Consider the following 18412-nt stretch of genomic DNA (forward strand, 5'->3'; position numbering starts at 1 on the left):
TGGTATGTCGCTATGTGTTCATGTACCCTCTGGAAAAGAAGAAAAAGACAAAGAAAAAGCGTAGAACGTGGGCTTTCCTGAACTGTATCACTGCAGTTTTGGATAACAGATGCCACAAGACTAGTAACCAACAAAATCATGCCTATACTGGCTGTTGTGTGACTGCAATACACCCGCCAGTAACAAAGCTGTCATCTGTAATCGGAGGAGGGAGCCACAACCTGCAGCGTTGGTTCCCTGGCCTTCTTGGCCCACTACCATCTAAATATAGACTATTGGCCTTTCATTCCATGGGTGAAAGGAGGGCTTGCTAACATGCGTGCCAAGAGAGGGATTTCGTCATCGCTGGTGAGAGGCTTGGGTCCATGTGGAAGTGCCCACCACAACTCGTGCTATCGGGTGATGTCACTGGCATGTCCATGTCGTGATGTCACAGGACAACTGACTGCCGAACTGTGTCGTCTTACACTGGACTATTCGACCGGTCTCTCCACCACGTAACGTGTTTTGTTGTGCACTGTATTGGGGTGGTGGTTTGACCTCAGGAGGAAGGAAATTGTTATGGTGTCAGAACCCACTGTCTCAATTTCATTTATCGTTTGGGGGTTGGTGCATTTGAAATTGTTGGTCTTAATTAAAATGTAGTGTACTGCAGTAATGCCTTTAACTATGCATTGTACTCTACTTCACTCATAAAGAGTGTTTCTGTGTTCATTTTGGATTACTGTTGGGCTATTTAAATATGGTTGATAACATCTCGTTTTTGTAAAAGCAGTGCTTTTAAAGGAGGGCTATGTGGTAGATTTAAATAGTCTCCATTCATCAAGAGTTGCCGAGCAGATAGTCTAAAGTTGGGGTCACAAGGAAGAGGTAGAACATCCCTAGATGGACGTGTGTTCAACTTAGTGTTGCACAAGTAATGGAACGATATGTCTATTTGCAGATATTAATACACCTGATACTCCCCCCACACCGATATAAGACTGTGTGTGAGCATGTACTAACAGCCTTTTGGGGGATAGCCCCCCAGCTCAATGCTATCACTAAGTCCTCTGTAATGTCTGTTGGAATTTCTGAAATAAACTTGGAACATTGATTTGAAGTCCAGTCTGCCGCCTTTGTCTTTGTCAATGCCATGGTTGATCCGGCTACCACAATACATTATTGCGGATACTGCATTGAATCCAAATTCTTCAATTTAGTCTACACCTTTTTTTTTTTTCCTAAAACCCCAAGTCTGATTTATAAAATAATAATTACATTCTAGTCAGGTCAAATCATGCAGTAACCATGTTATAAAACACACAAAAACATTTGTAACATATTTGTAAATCACATTTTATTACAAAGTCTCTTCAGTCTTTTTACAAAAACAAACAAACAAACAAACTAGCTAAATTAATTTCCTGTCATTTACTCCAAACACAGCCGTGTTCAGATGTCATATCTAACTGGTCAAGGTGGTGATGTCGTTACAGATGGCTCTGATGGCTGTTTGAGTCACTGAGGATGTGGCTGATTTGCGTCTCTTAGTATTGGCTCTGGTTACCAAACTGACGTGAGCCAGGAACATCTCTGCCGACGTGGCTCCACTCCACTGCTCATGGATGTACAACGACAACAGACACAGTGCTGCTTCTGTAACAGAGGAAACAAGAGGCTTCAATTATTTCCACTCCAAGTCAATACAACTCAGTAATCTTCCCAAAGGACACTTCCAGTGAGAAGGTCATTATCTGGCCTTTCAGATATTGACAGAAAAAACATGTTTTTGTGTTTTTTAATATTTTAGGTTGTATGTACTGCATATGTCAAATTGATTATATAATCGAAAGCAATAAAAAAAACTCTAAATTATTTTGATCAAGTAAGGATGCCTTCTTTGACACACAGGCCTGAGTCTCTGTTCTGCTCAGAGCGTATGCTTGCAAATATGCCACATTATTAAAGTAATTTACAATAACCAATGATTGTGTTTTGTACGAGCCCCATCTCACTAACACGTTATGATGGGAACTACAACAATTGTGGCAAAACCAAACAATGTCTTTATCCATTTTCATAGTACACAGCTGTAGTGGAAAAAATAAATGTTTGTTAAAATGTTATTTAATATATTTCTTTTTAAATCATATATTCAAGGTTTCTTTCATTCAATAAGTTTAGCAGCTAATAATCTACAAAAAGTTTCATATCAAAATGTAATTATTTGTTCATTGGTGTGAATCCCATATCAAAGATGTTTTGAGGACCCAGTTACATCTATTTGACAGGGTTTTATATGCAAAGAAGTAGTCATACATAGAATGTGAATAAGTTGACAGGCTCTTACCACGTCTAGCCTGATCAGGTGTGGCTTGTGGCAGGCAGGCAGATACGACTGTCTGATGCAGCTCTGGAAGGTTTCCTTGGCTCTCCAGTAAGACCATCATAATACTGGTAAATAGCTGGAAGGTTTCCACTCGTCCTGAGTGACCCTGAGCTTCAAAGGCCTGATGGTAGAGTCGGAGGAGGTCGGCTTTCAGGCCAGGATCCAGTAACAAAACATCCACAATTTCCCTGTGTTTTATCACAGCCTTTTCGACCCAGCGCAGGAATTCTTTTGTTCTGTTTTCATCGTACGAGTTCTCCACCAGGCACCTCAGGGACCACTTGGTGAGCAGGTGTGCGGTATCACGGGCCAACAGACCGGGATCCAGTCTGTCTCCTGGCTGAGACGGATGGGGTTCAGAGAGGGGAGGCTCCCAGTGAACAAAGATACTGCAGAGGTAAGATTTACACTCTGTCAGGACACTCTCTTCGTGTTTCTCAGTCTCAGCAACATCCTCTGCCAGGATGTCTTTTTGTGCACGGGACTTGGAAAAGGAGCCTTTGCCTCTGGCCTTTTCCTTCCCCATCCCTAAGGAAGAAGACAAACAAAATGATGTTTACGCCAATACCGGTTCAAGGAATGATTTAGATATTGTGAAACAGAGGAAATATCTAAGTTGTCCATTGTTTTATTAATACAACTACTAGTCCAACATGTAATGTCTTCACATATAACAACGTGATACTTTTTAAGCCTCTTGTTTATTTCCCCACAGAGAAGAGAGAACACAGGGTCACCTAAAGAGCAGCCATCTTGGAGCAGTTATGACTGCAGCTGGAGCCGTTACGCTTTAAGGCCAGGACACACCAGTCCGACATGTTCCGACTACGCAAAAAATGGAGTCGGCCGTTTCAGGAAGCTCCAATCTTCCCGTCGCGGCCAAAGAACACACCGAGACGACTGTTTATTTTCCGTACACTCGCGGGACGTATGTCTCCACAACAGCAGGCGGCGCTAATCTGTATTGTGGCCCGAAAAAATACGAAAGCCGGAAATGATTGGACATCTCTCTAGAGCATAAACATAGATAGAAATACGTATTTATATTTATGGACCATAAGAGCACAATTTTTAGCAGAGAGTGTCGAGCATGGTGTCGAGCAGTCAACAAGGGTTGATGCATGTGAGTACTCTCAAAACGAAACGAACAAACACATTAAAACGATGGCTAGCTGTTGTTAGCTGTTTGTGCTACCCGCCTCACTTCCGGGCTTCACTGATTCGCTAGCCCTCCACCAATCAAATTGCTCCAAATGAAAGACGGTCGGCCGCCGATTGACAGGCTCAAAACAAGCCCGACGACCTCTACGTCGGCCGACGTCACGGCACACACCAAACAGATTCGTCTTTTTTTTTGACGACGGCGATTATCGGGCTGGTGTGTCCTGGCCTTTAGTCCTCCAGGCTGCAAACTTTTTAACGTTGGCTTTCCTTCATTGTCAACCCTGAAAGCCTAATTTCAACTATCGATCATCATTTCTTGAGATTTAATGGATGTTTTTTTGGCTCTATGTTTTTTGCTTGCTTCAAATGGATACAAATCAGTCAAAGTAAAAAAAAAAAAAGTTTTTCTGTGCTGAAGTACTCCCAATCTATAATAAGCAGAAATGTACACGCAAAAGCAAAAACTACTAAAAATAAATAAAGGCCTTGTTTGAGCAATAGTGTAGACATAACTTGTGAATAACATTCATTATCAATTAAACTTCAATTGCAAACACCACTGCCACAAGTTGGGTCATGTGTTTTCATGCACATTTGTAGTATCTGTCAACATTCATAGTGTATATTTCTGTCATGTTCAAGTTTGTGAGTATCAACTTGTGAGGGTCGTTCCTATTTGATGTTGCCTTTTGTTCAAGTGTGGCGGATGTTATCATGTTACCACATGTCTTCCTACAATTAGCATTCAACCTACCATGACCCACTTCTGCAGCAGTGTTAACAGTAGTCATGATCTCCTTTTCCATTATGTTTACAGTGTTTCATTGAACCCTTTGACAGAAAGACAGCCATGATCTCAGGATGATAGAATTTAACGGAACTCACCCTGCAACTCCTTCACTTTGTGCTTTTCAGACAAGGCTTGTATTTGGGTTAGAAGTGCTGTGTTGCGAGACAGGGAGGCCCAGCAGTGAAGCAGAGTGAGGGCTTCGGTACAAGAAAGAGGCTGTGGGTTGAGTGTTAGCCAGTCCGCCTGTTTGTTGACATTGAGAGCCGTCCCACGATGCTTCAGCACAGAGCAAAAGGTCTGCAGAAACAGGCTTAGCTGAGCGGCCTTCACACGCAACCTGACAGGAGGAAAAAAATCAAACAAACACTGACATCCTTGACCAAAAGACGATAAACATGTAATATTTGTGGTTCTGGAACGTCTCAACCGTTATCAGCACAATAACTTATGGCAAGATATCTTTCATTAAGTGACTGAATAGTAACTTGAAAATAAAGTTAAATTACATAAAGATTTTCACTTTGATGCCTACCACTGCTGAACATATGAGAGTTAAGACACTTTACCTGAGGTGTCTGCTTGTAGCTGAAGCCACACACAGGAATTCACTGATGAGCGGGATAGGGAGACACTTGACTGAGTGCTGAGGATTCTCCTCTGTACACGAGGAGGTTTTGGCATCATCCACACGTTTCTCCTTCTGCCCAAGGTTAGTAAACCACAGCACATGGAATAGATCTATGATGGCACTTAGCAGCTGCTGGTCCAGATTCCTGAGGAGGATAATGAAGAGATTATATTGTAACAATATGAAAGACTAAAATAGAGGGCCAAAGTTATCTGGACCGTATTCTCAAATGTACCTTTTTTCAACCGCCTGCATTATCCAGGTTAGGAGCCCACAGCTCTTGGTGAGGTTATAAGCTGCTTTGGTCACACGGACGGCCTGGCACAACACCCTAAAGATCTGTGCCTAGTGAGGAGAGACATGTGAAAAAAACGCATATTATTCTATTTGCTCTCTTTAGGAGGTGTATTTCAAGGAATACAACTCTATGTTAATCCATTAGTTTTTATGATTTCATTTTAGAGTGTTATTCATTTATATTTTTATGTTGCGTCATTCTGATACAAGAAGTGTGTACCTGGCAGTGTACGTCACAGAGGGGGCTGCTGCTGAAGCCTAAAAGGGTCTGAAAGATGCCTTGTTGGTCACACAATTCATAGCAGTGTCCATCACTTATCCCTTCCTCCAGCACACTCAAGATCCACTCACGCTCCATTTTTTGCTGTGGAAAAAAAAAGACATTCAGTCAGATTCCCCTTCATAGAAACAGATAACACAGGCCTAAAAACAGCCTGAGCTGGGCAAAACAAACAGATGAAGGTTACATGTTGTTGACACAAGAAGAGTCATTATTTATTTTTTCAAGGGGCGATTAACCAATCGTGATTCATAACGTGTGGCACAGGAAAACAAAGTACTTTACCTCCAAGTCAAAGCCATAGAATAACTTGAAGAACTCAGGGACTCTTCTGAAGTCCAAACTCTGATGGGACAGCAGAAACCTGTTCAACACCAGATACATGTGGTCCTCTGAGGAGAAAAGAAGGAAAAAGGTCAGAGATCCTGGGGGCAAAGTCCAATATGAAGGAGACCATACTAAAATACACTGGATATTGTATTTGGAATTGCACATGGAATTGAGCATAAAAAGAGATACAAATCTCAACATTTATTTTGTAATGTAATTAATAACTTGCCCTCCAGGGACAAAAAAGTGATTTTAATTATTTAATTATTTTAAATGCAAAATTCTTTATCAGTTCTAAAAAAATGTGTCAAAACACGTCGTAAAAAAAACATATGTAAACTCTAAGAAACTCAAATCACTCTTGTCAAGAGTCGACCTTCATGCAGGTTTTTATGGTTACGCACCAGGTTTGAGCATCTGCTGAGCCACTTTGGTGACGTAAGTGGTCAGGACAAAGGGAAGTCTTTGATTCTGCTTTCGAATTCCATTCTTCACTGTGTCCATCAAGTACAGCACCTATTTTATTAGAAAAAGCTCATCAGTTTTTTCTGGAGATAATTGCAACATATTTTTACAGTCACACACCAGCGCCATGAGAGTTTACCTGTCTCCTCTCTCTAAACCGAGCAGCCTCCAGGTGTTGGTAGAAGCAGATCAGCACATGATACGCTGCTGCCCTCACTTTTTGGTCATAGCTACTGAGAGACATTACAGTGACTCCGAGGGCGTGGCTGGATACAAACTTGAGGCAGTCAATCACACACTCTGTCACACAGAAAAAGGAATGTTACAATTATAATGGAGTGATACGCTTAACTTTTTAAGAGCGACAACAACAGCGATGTAATACACCCACCTGGTCGCAGTATAGCGCTGAATAAAGGCAAAAGAAAACAGGGGTCATACAAATTCCCAAGGTCCTTTACTTTAGCGTTACAGTACAGCAGATCCTTATTATCCTATAAGAGAAAAAAACACTTGTTAATAAAGTTTCACTCAAATTACAATTTCAACTAACGTTTCACAAGAAATGTTCTGGAAAGTAAATATGAAAAAAAAAAATATTGACCGGCACAAAGATTCTGCGTTGCTGTGGAAAGTGTGCGATGGTTTGGAGCATCATGTCAGGTTTCAGAAGGGCCAACAGGTCGTCAGAGCTCTCCTGCTTCCACAAAGACGCTCCCAGGCTTTTCCTGGTCTTGTGGTTCTCCACGGCTGCTGGGCCCCACAAGAAGGATCTGCAGATTAAAAAAAAAAAAAAAAAAAAAAGTGTTTGCAGATACCAAGTGAACGTTTTGCATGAACAACATATGAATTTGAACTTACTGGAATTTCAGCAGGCTGACATTGTTTCTTTCATATTCATGCAGAAGCATTAATAGTTTCTGATCTGAAAAAACAAAACAAGATGTAAAAAGAAAGAACAAAATATAACACAAAATAAACACAAAAATACATATTTCCTGTTTTACCTGAAGTACTCAATGTTACTCCGTATGCTCCCAAAAGTACAACAAAGTGATTGGTGTCACAGACTGTTGGGCATTTCTTCACCAAACAGAGAAGTAAGGACACTAATGCTTCTGAAATGACAGAAACAAAGGGTATTTGTTCAATAAATAATATACACAATTGAGGGACAAGGTTTCAGGTTTGTGATATAATGTTTTTTCTTCATTCAATTCTATTGCATACATACATACCTTTGGCCTGCCACTTGCTAGGCTCCTCATCAGAGTCCAACATGGTGGGCAGGAACAGAGAATGGCTGCTGATCATCATGTGAAGAGTGGATAAGGGTATCAGATCCTTCTGGACTTCACTGCTACTGTACATCAGTTCCAACAGGTTGGTGAATGTGTTCAGGAAGTGGTGATCTCTGTAGCGATATCTACAGCCCAAGAATGTATTTTAGGTCATTGATTACAATTGAAATGTAAAGATCCTGAACATAAATCTAGTAGAATGGATATAGACAAATATCTTACTTTAGTCCACTCTTGACAAAACTGTTCCACTCAGATGCAGTGATATCATCAGCTGATGTCTGTGTAAAGAAGACAAATGATGAAATGCATGTTAATGCAAGTAAGAAAAAAAAAGTACAATACGTGGGAGGAAAATAAACCCACCAGGAGTTGTTTCAATCTATCCAGGATGCTCTGCTCCTTCTCCGACGGAGAAGTAGCCTGATCTTTACAGTGACTGTAAGAGGCCATCAGACACTTCATGGCAGCAATGGTGACAGACTTCCTCCAGCTTTCCTGATCTTCAGGACAATCAGCCAGTTTCTCAGTGATAACATCTACTAGTTGCCACCTGGATGAGAAAACAACATTGAGTTAATAACTTTGAACACTGATAATAAAAATATTGTATTAGGACTAAATAAATACCTTTCAAAACTGTCCACTTGTTGAAGAGCACTGGGCAGACTGTTGATCAAGTTCTTAATGTCCCTGATGTTTGCGGAGAGCTTAATCAGACTGGCTAGTGTTTCAGCGAGCTGGGCTCCAGAGTCTTCCGTTAGCTTTCCCAGGACACATTGGGACAATTTGGCAAACAGCGCTTGCTTCAGGGCTTTCAAAACGTCTTTTTGCACTATAAAAACACAGCAATGAGGCATATTTAAATTATTATACAAATATATGACATAACTCTTAGTGCTTTATGTTTTCAAAAGATGGAGAAGTTGTTTTAGTACAGACCATCTTTGGGCCTGGCAGGATCCTCTTTACTTGCCACCTGCAAGTAGGCGTTGATCAGTGGAAGGAATGCGTCTGTCTGGTCTGAGAGCTTCTGTGTGTTTGCAGGCTCTAGGCACCACAGCTCAAAGCAGAGGCGGTGTGTGGAGCAGTTCTTCAGCAGCAGAGAGCTGATGGCCACAGTGTCTGGGAGAGGCCACTGGAGACAGTGCAGTAACACATCTGTGTGGATGAGCTTGGCACTGCCCGGCTCACTAGACAGGGTCTGCAGCAGGAAGGCCTCCAGAGCAGGACTGGAGCTGGACAACATGAGGGTGCCCAGGCCGCGGAGGTGAGCCTGGGACAGAAAGATGCTGTGGTCCTTTGAAGACTTAGCTTTAGATTCTGTGAGGATCCGCACTGCTGCTCTACCATACACACTAAGCATGGCGTGTGTGCCCTCACCGCTAGGGGAGATTAGGCTCTCGTGGGGGAGGAGTAGCAGCTTGGAGACCACCTCTGACAGATTACGGGAGTCCATGTAGATGTGCAGAGACAGCAGGGCCTGGAAAGGTTTGGATATGTTATTTGCAGTCTGGGAGCCCTTCTCCATCAGTTCCTGCAGCACAGCCTTTTCTATAGCGCCCATGTAGCTACAAATAAGATCCAGGTGACCCAGATCACGGAGAGTGGGGGCGCTGGTCTTCAGTAGGGCCAAAATGTCATCGTTCAGCAGAGCACACATGTGCTTTAGTCTAACGGGGTTCAGAGTGTGAGGAGGCAGAGCGGCCAACTCCAGAGCCAGAAACCACTGCTCCAGACATGGATGCTTAAAGACGGAGCCAAGCGCAGAGAGAAGGATCTAAACACAGAGGCACAGCGTTAGAATCAGTCATTCTAAAAATAGTAGGATTCAACTTTATAACATTGGTCAAAGTTTAAATAGAAAATATTTCATCAAATAAAAGTGACTGTAAAAGCTGAACTTTTTCTCAACCTGCTCTTTATTGGCTTCTGCTGTGGATGACTGGTTGATTTCCAAGAAAAGGTCTAAGCCTTCTTGGGAGTTCTCCACTGCTGGCTCAGAGTTTGTGGTCTCCTGCAAGCCTTGTAGCTTGGTCACCAAATCCCGAAGTATTCCCATTAAGGTCTTTAGAGGGGCAGCTCCTATGTTTTTGGAAAACTGTGCAGAAGGATATAGTGAGTTGTGTATATATTTAACATCATAATTTACTGAGTAGTAAGCTTTTGGTATCTTACCGTGCCAAGGTTTTCCACCGTTGATTTTATGTAGAGTAACATCTGTTTGATTGCTACTGGAAACTCAGCCATCAGCATGGAAGCTAGAGTTCCATCAACATTCTGTCTGAAGGCGTCCTCAAGCAAAGCACTGGGCCCTTGGCTAAATGCACTCTTCATAAGTGCAGTGAATGAAGTTGGGGTTGACAGTCCCTTTGAATGGCTTTCAGGGGACTTGAACTGCAACAAAAAGAGAACTGTTTTCTACAAATCCTAAATATGTCACCCTTTCAGTTAAACAATATACTTGTTTGCCAAACAAAAACTGACCAGCTCCTCCCTGCTCTGCTGTGGTAGCCATTTGGTGTAATACTGATGAAGGTGTATGATGGAGGGATGAGGAGAAGAAGAGAGTTCTGAGGAAACAAGCTCTTTATCGTACTGCTGCAGAGCCAAGCAGAGGGGGAGCGGCTCTCTCTGACAGTGCAGCACGTCTGAAAGCACCGCCGACAAATACTCAAATACCAGCCCTGAGGAGAGAAAGGACAGTTGGTTATCAACAGTACAACAGAACAAACAATTTATTTGTAAGTACAGAACACAAGTTCAGCACAGCAAAACCACTTTTTAAGCATAAAGAGCAGGCTTTGTTCCAGTGTAAAGCTGCAACTTTCAGGCGGCAAATTAACAATTAAATTGTCAAGCTGCAATAAGAATGTTTTGAGTGTGCATCTAGTGTATTCATTTTTTTTTTGTAATTTTACAGTTTATGTACTGTATGTATATTCAACTTTGACACTACCAACTTAAATAAAAATCATAATTGAGGCTTAACCTTTGTCTGCTGGCAGTTTGTTTCGGGCCTCCAGAGCTGCAGGTACCACTGCACTAAAGGGGAAGGTCTGGATGATGAGGTCTTCACTCAGAGATGGCCCAAACTCCTCCATCTCACCTTCATTACCCTCCATGATCACATCCAGCATGTCTAAGACATCTAGGAGACATTGTCAGATTGCAAAAGTTTCACAGACATGTTTATGGCTGAAATAAATTAGGTTTGATTTTTTTACATTAAAATACTCACCATCTATGTGTGAGACTGGGATACTGGCAGCGTCGCTCTCCTGGCTACTCAGGTTTGCTTGCAGATAAGCTGCCTCCTGTACCAGGGTAGCAACCTTATCTGTGTAGACGTAGGAATTGCACACCAGCTTCCCCAAAACCTAAGAGGAAGACCTGGGGTTACTCATCAATTACTACTATGTTATGATTGAAAAATATCTTATTTTTCTTAACCAGCCGTATGACTACAATATAAAGATATATATTGAGATTTTAACATGTTACATAGATAGGCTCACCCTCTCCAAAAACTGGATGACAGTGTCTTGTTGTTCTTGGTCAACTCTGTCCAGCTGGTCTAGCCAGAGCTCAAGCTCAGTCCAGGTGTACTCAAACACCCCACTGTCCTTCAGCACCTGAATACAAGGCAGGATGATCAAAACAGTGAAGACTTTATTTTCATAAAACAGTTTTTTGCAAACCTTAGGAGACCATTAGGAGAAATTTGCTTACGTTTATCTAAAGCTTAGCCTGATGTATGTGTATTTCTTATTTAATTAACTTCATGAATATGCAGTTTTACCACAGTATCATTAAGCTTGAGGCCCTTTAAATACAATTAATTATCCCCTGAAGAACATATCATTTAGAAATAATGCTTTGCCCACAAGTGAAATATCACATGCTTCAAGCTGTAATTGTAGTCTTAAAAAACTACTGGGGGATTAATATTGTGCAAATGCTTTCAAAAATGTGTCTGAGTTTTGGTTTATTACATTTTTGTTGATTATATTTATTTCTAATGTATGGTGAAAAAACTAATTACAGCCCTGTTGCCCATATGGACTAATGCAAATTAGAGATAAACCATTATCAAGTCTTAAATCTTCCTGGTTGGAAGATGGGAAGTTACTTGGTTACTACTTAATCCCTTTGTCTCATATATAGTGAAGGCTGAAAGCCAATGCACAAAGGAAAAGAAGAAATGTTCTTTACTTTTATAACCAGCATCCGTGTGGAGGTTTTCAGGTGGCTACTGCTGCTGCTGACAAACATCTTGAGAAGCAGGGAGAGAACTGACTTCTCTCCAGATGATGATTCTGTATCTGCCACATCCTGGGAACACAAATCAATATACATGACATTAGATTGTTACAAACAATGTTGATTAAAAGAAACACCATCTAAACAACAATTTGTGTCTAACTTCTTCACCTGTATTCGGAACCAGGAGAACTTGCTTGCAGGGAGATCCAAAGCCAACTGCAGGATCTGATACTGCAAAACGGGAGGAACTTCTGCTCTCATTCCTTTCTCTGACACAATCCCTGAAGTGGTAAAAAATAAAAAATAAATCAGCTTCAGTTTAATTGAAGAACCCCCAGAATCATACTCAATAGATATAACTTGTATATGAACTCTATGATAATCTAAAAAGAGCATCACCTTTTAAGAGCTTGCTGAAGTCGAATTTGCACTGGCTCACCAGATGTGGCACCACTTTCTGGTAAAGACATATGACCTGAAGAATCAGAGTCTTCAGGATTACCTCAGCTGTCTCAGCAACTGCTCAACATAAAACAGAGTCAATCAAATGTCTTTGCTGGTCATCCCCTTCGATATACAGGATTGATCAGGATCAACAAAATACATTTTTCATTTATTACCAGGCACTTCGTTTTTAATATCCGTCTCTTCAGTTTTGGTCTTTTTCTCTTTACCATCTGTCCTGTCCTTCTTGCTGAGTGACTGCCACTTTGCCACAATGCTTGTCATATCGGGCAAAATCTGAAATAGATAGTAGAAAAGTGGAAATATGAGTTATTTAATGGTGCAATTTTATTATTTGTGGGTATTAAGGATACACTTAACAGAGCTTACTTTGCTGAGGATCTCCTTATACTGCTGCACCAATTCCTCCATCATGTCAAGACTGTATAGATCGGAGCTGTGCCACTCAGACGCATCCAGAAGATACTCCATGTTCTTACTGGCTCTCTTCAAGAGGAAATTCATCATGGACAGAGTCGTGAGCTGCACTGTGGTGTCGGCAAGCTGTCAGGGACAAAAGGGGATAATAAATGACAAAGTATTTTACGTTCTCAGTGTTTTGTTGTGCTGCAGCTACAGTGCTGATTGGTTCATAGTAAGAGGCTCGGTCACTTACACTGAGGCCCTGCGTGAAGAAGGTCTTGTTACAGACCGGAGGGAGAGATATCACCATAACCATGGAGAGCAGGCGAGGGACGGGGATGAACTCACGGGTTTGGAAGACTGTGGAAATCTCTGGCTGGGCCTCGTAGATCTGGAAAATGATTTCAACAAGGATACAGTCATTTTATCTTTAATTATTTTATTTTTTATACAAATAGATAAGCTAGATATTCCACAATGAAGATATCTTCTCCTAAGATTAAATTAAATCAAGCATTACCTTTTTAAGTAACTTGACATTGTCCTGCCAAGTGCCACTTTTGACGCGTGGGGTGTATGAATACTGAGTCTCCTGAAAGTATCTAGCCAGCAAGTCAGGGGTGACTTTGAGCACATTGACCACCAGCTCTGCCACTAGTTCATCCTCTGTGGCCTGCTTTAGCCCCACCAAGAACTGAAGCAACACAATGTTGCCAGCCCTGAAAAGAAAATAAGTAGTAAAACCCTGTGATCAGCATGAGGAGTTTCTAGAAGTTACAAGGTGAAGTTCTTACATTGATTACTTACCTGCCAGCGGTGCCAAAGCTGGCATCATAAAAGCTGATGCCATGCTTACGAGAGCAACACAGGTCAAGGAGGAAACTGTGAACAAGTTCCCGGACGACAGATATCCCAGCATGCTCTGTGTCATCTTCCAACTTGAAAAACAGAATGAAAAAAACTTAGACCCACAGGCTGAAAAACAAATAGATTACAAAGGGCTTGTTTCAACTAACTAGCACAAGACAAAAAAAGAAAGAAAAATAACTCACTCTGTCATCATCAGTGGTTGCATCCACAATCCCATTCCATTTATACAGAGATGCTATGTTGGCCATTACAACGGGTGTGAAGAAACGCACTTTCTGTGTTTTGCTTATGCCCTTGTTTAGTACAACCTGCAGCAAGACAAATAACAGCAAATATAATACAAACTCCATGAATTGATTGTTCGATGGAAAGATTGTTAGATGTGAACTGCTGAGCTCTACTTACTCTAGACTTCAGTGTGGACAAAATCAGACTGACCATGGACATCCTGTCCTCTTTCAGACCTGTACTCAGGATCTCTGGCAGGAGTTCTGACAAACCAAATAAACAAGTCATCACACACATCAATACACCAGAGAGAAGAGTACATTGTTTACATTTGTATTCATATCAAATGTATGTTATTATTCTTACCTTTACTTTCCAATATCTGTCCAACTGTAGCATTGTCTCCAGAAACCAAAAATGACAAAACAAACTGGATAAAATCCATTCGGACATCAGGTTTTCCCTGGAGAATTTAGAGAGAAAACGTTGTGAGCGCACATGTCTACAGACCCCAGAGTTTCCCCTGGGGCTGCCCAATGTTTTATATCCAGAGTACACGCCTCTTCATATTTATACAAATTAAACTGAAACACAAAGGGAAAAGAGCAACTGTTTTTAACTTTAGAAAATACATTTGATCTATGACACAGGAGTCAGTAAATCATCTTAACCAAGTGGCATCATCAATTCACACAGAGCATAAAGGCAAAGTAAAGTTAGGCCTAACTGTGCTACTAGGATAGGGAGCTTTTTAGAAAGGCTGACCTTTAGTGAGAATTAAATTATGTAAATGTACTGTTTATGCTTGTAATTTGTTAAGGCTATATTTATGGCTATGTAGGTATGTTCATTCAAGCATACTTTCCCTAAATCTGAAGGAAGCTCAATATGTAGAAAAGACAAAAAAAAATTCCCTGTTCATCGCTCTGCAAAATGTTCTTTGTTCTTAGGCCTCAAGAGCTATTGGCAGATAGAGACACACATTTGAAACGTCCCGGCAGAGAGCAATTGCGAATGCTCAAAACATCTTTGCAGCCCCAAATACCCCACTGCTATGTCTCAAACCTAGGGGAAGCACTGGAACCCAGCAGCTCCAAGACACACACACACACACACACACACACACACACACACACACACACACACACACACACACACACACACACACACACACACACACACACACACACACACACACACACACACACACACACACACACACACACACACACACACACACACACACACACACACACACACACACACACACACACACACACCTTCTTATCCTTCCTCTTTGCCAGTCCAGATAGAGCTCTGTTGATGTAAATGTGACTCAGAACCTCTCTGGCAGCTTCTGGACCCTGAGCCACCAAGGCGCACAGGAGACTAAGGCACTGACGGACAAACCTGTGAGCACAACACAAAAACACAATATGAGGGACATGGGCAGAGGAGAAATTACATTTGAAATCCATACACTGACATCTTTTATTTTACCAACCTGTGATTTTCTGAATGGAAAGATCCCTGCAGCAGTTTCATGTAGCTAGAAACAGTTTTCTTCACGATGGCATTGCCAACCATGTTGAAGTGGGACAGGTCACTGGCTGTTCTTAGAAGGATCATCTCCAAGCTCTCAAAAATCAACATCATCTGCCCAGAAGCAAGTTTGGATTTATTAGAAAGATACTTTGTAAAGCTAGTCAGTCTCATCCAATGACCTTAATACTTCAGCTTACCTCACTCTCCAAATGCTTTTCTTTCTCTAGCAGTTTGAATATCTCTGCACACTCCATAGAGATTTTAATGTAGCCTTCAACCACATCGTAAAGGTCAGCGCATGGCAGCTTCTTAGAGGTTGATATGAATGTCTCCAGCCCTGCAGACGATGAAAGAGGCATTAATTCATTCATTCAAAGCAAAATTGGAGAGCAGTACAGACCAGGCAGGCTTACATTCTGACAGTATGTGTGTACAAAGTAAAATAATAATCTAATATGATTTGTATCGCTTATGAGAGATGTGTGTGTAACAGACTGTACAACACTCACCCTTCATGGCAGTACTTGGCTCCTTCAACATAGCTTTAAATGCAGTCCCATTGAACTCCGGGACCTTGTCTTTTTTCTCCGGAATGTTTGACTCCACCGAGTCCTCGCTGGGGCGCTTTAACCCCATTTTAATACGCGTAAAAAACAATTATTAGTGACTTTATTGTAATCTTCTCCCTGCCATAGAAGTTCCGTCACAGCGCCCCACGTTGAGGTGTATACAGAAACCTGTCCAACAAAATTGTCATCCGGTAGGAACGTTTGCTGCTGAACTTTGGTTCCGCACATTTTAACTTCTGCTACATTCAGGGGGAATAGTTCCTACTCCATCCTTTAGAGCTCTACATGTTCTATATATCTATGCTCTACAGTACACAACCATTGCAAAGACGATAACGCTGTTCATAACCATACCTATTCAATTATAGACCTGCTTTGTTATATAATGCATATAGACCTTAAGACCTATTGGAGAGTTATACAAATGCATAAAATCCTAATTATAAGACTATAATGAAATATGTTGTATGTGTTACACATTTGAGCTGAAGAGTATCACTTACATTATACCAATATCGTATTTATAGAATTAAGTCTTAATAGCTGTAAAAAAAAAAACGTAAAACCTTTATTATGGTGTTTTCCTGAAATTATATTTATTTGCTGCTCATGACAAACATAACAGCAGACCACCAGTCACTGGAAACACATGTTTCAATCATGTTGAAGATTGTTTTTGTCTCACAAAAATGTGTTTATGTTTTATGATGGATAGTTTTCATTTACACCCTGTTTAGGTATATCAGAGATTTTAAAAAATAACAATAAAATAAAAGATTGAAAGTTGATTTAAATCTTTCTCTCACTCACATTTTGGCAATTGCTAACCTTTTAACAAAAACAGTATTTTATTTTGCAAAGATTTGATGATAAGATTATGGTCTCAGTGCAGTTTTTGTTTTACATATTTTTTCAACATGTCTTGTTTTGGTTTCACGTAATTACAGCATCATTTCGGAAAACACACATTTTGCTGAGACCATGTAAACATAGTTGTGGTTTTGCTTCGCAGCCTATTTGAAGAGTCTGTGGTTAACAACCAAAGTGCAGCCTTTTCTCAGTTATTCTTTCTGCAAACCTTGGCAGGCACTGCCTTGCCATATCTCAAAGTTGATGTCAAAATTTTAATGGCCAAAAGCTGTTCAGTCAAGGTTTTGAAAAGACTAGTTTTTCTGACTTATAAGATTTTTTTTAAGTGGGGGCAATCTTAACATCGTTGTACTGCAATCTGTTTTAGCACACACTCATTCATTAACTAGATTGTCATGATGTGAAAGCAAGAAGCTTGTCAGGTTATTTCACTCAATGCTCTGAAAATCTTCTTAAAATAGGCGGCATGTCATCTGATTAGGCCTACACAACACATAGCGACTGTTTTTCCATATGACACACATCTGCTTCCAGTGTTTGCTTTGAGAAAATAATGATATCATTTAGTAGACTTACTTTAATGAGACATATTTTCCACCCAATAATGACTGTCCTTAATGGGTTTCTTGTAAATATCATTACTTTAAGCTGTCATTCAGTGTGTGACCATGAGAGGTCCCCCATTGCTTGGTTTTAGGACTTTGGAGAAATGCACAAACTGTGTACCAAAAACTAACTTGCAGATATACATTACTGGCATGCAACAGCTGTCCAAATTGTTCAAGAGATTCAAATGATTAATTACGATCCATTCAGACAAACATGCTATAATGCACCTTTAGAGGCAGGAGCTACATGTTGTATGCTGTAATGTCTGTGTGTGAAGCTTCCAGATTCCCTGTGTTAGGACATTATGTGTTAAGCTCCACTGTGAGGTTGGACCTGCAGGCAGCCTACTATTGTCTGGGATGTTAGTTGTGATTCTGGTGATTTGATTACAGCTCATTGATGCTGTGCATGCTAAAAAAAACATCCAAATGTGGTGCAGAAACCACCAAAAACTACATTATACTTTGAAGACAATTTTAGAATAATTGGTCCTATATCTTGAAAATATGACCGTCTGTGATACAATACATTCTTCACTGTCTCTGATATGACAGGGCGTATCACAGCGAAACTGCAGTTTGCGGTCTTGGCCCAGTTTTCACAATTTGATTTCACAGCTCACTATATGCAGTAGAACAAACTGTTTCTTGGGAGGTATGGTACAAAAGGAATGGAATCCCTTTGTTACTTCCTAAATGAGTGTCGAAGCTTTTATTGTTTGATTTTGCTTCGTAGGAAACACCAGAAGCAATGACACCCACTACTGCCTTGTCTTAAGACTCATGGTATTCCTGGAGATGCTCAAATTAAAATTGTGACCTGGAAAAAAGAAAAGAAATATGAAACTTAGCCTGAGTGTAATGCATCTTGCACCCAACTGTGATTGTTACCTTGTTCTCAGCTACTGACTGAACAGAATATTTTGCAAATGTATCTTTAATCATGGTGCAAGGATGTAAGAT

At 40.8% G+C, this 18412-nt stretch overlaps 1 protein-coding gene across 1 annotated transcript; it reads right to left on the reverse strand.

Annotated features, from left to right (window-relative positions):
• Positions 1 to 1354: 1354 nt before the first annotated feature.
• Positions 1355 to 16099, reverse strand: urb1 (URB1 ribosome biogenesis homolog). The gene is made up of 39 exons (XM_080024953.1): positions 15912 to 16099; positions 15600 to 15739; positions 15362 to 15513; positions 15138 to 15267; positions 14224 to 14320; positions 14035 to 14120; positions 13812 to 13937; positions 13567 to 13697; positions 13280 to 13478; positions 13013 to 13150; positions 12727 to 12900; positions 12513 to 12633; positions 12292 to 12411; positions 12061 to 12173; positions 11842 to 11961; positions 11145 to 11261; positions 10868 to 11006; positions 10619 to 10777; positions 10114 to 10313; positions 9805 to 10023; positions 9542 to 9727; positions 8569 to 9406; positions 8257 to 8461; positions 7993 to 8179; positions 7849 to 7907; positions 7564 to 7751; positions 7333 to 7443; positions 7187 to 7250; positions 6930 to 7098; positions 6717 to 6819; positions 6465 to 6625; positions 6265 to 6376; positions 5816 to 5922; positions 5471 to 5614; positions 5189 to 5298; positions 4892 to 5098; positions 4421 to 4662; positions 2333 to 2899; positions 1355 to 1638 (listed from the first exon to the last, which is right to left on the reverse strand). Exons 1-39 carry the CDS (start codon positions 16036 to 16038, stop codon positions 1448 to 1450), a joined length of 6759 nt encoding a protein of 2252 aa, XP_079881079.1. The 5' UTR covers positions 16039 to 16099; the 3' UTR covers positions 1355 to 1447.
• Positions 16100 to 18412: the final 2313 nt, after the last annotated feature.

This window comes from Ammodytes marinus, assembly GCF_949987685.1.
Source record: "Ammodytes marinus genome assembly, chromosome: 3".
Taxonomy (NCBI): Eukaryota; Metazoa; Chordata; class Actinopteri; order Uranoscopiformes; family Ammodytidae; genus Ammodytes; species Ammodytes marinus.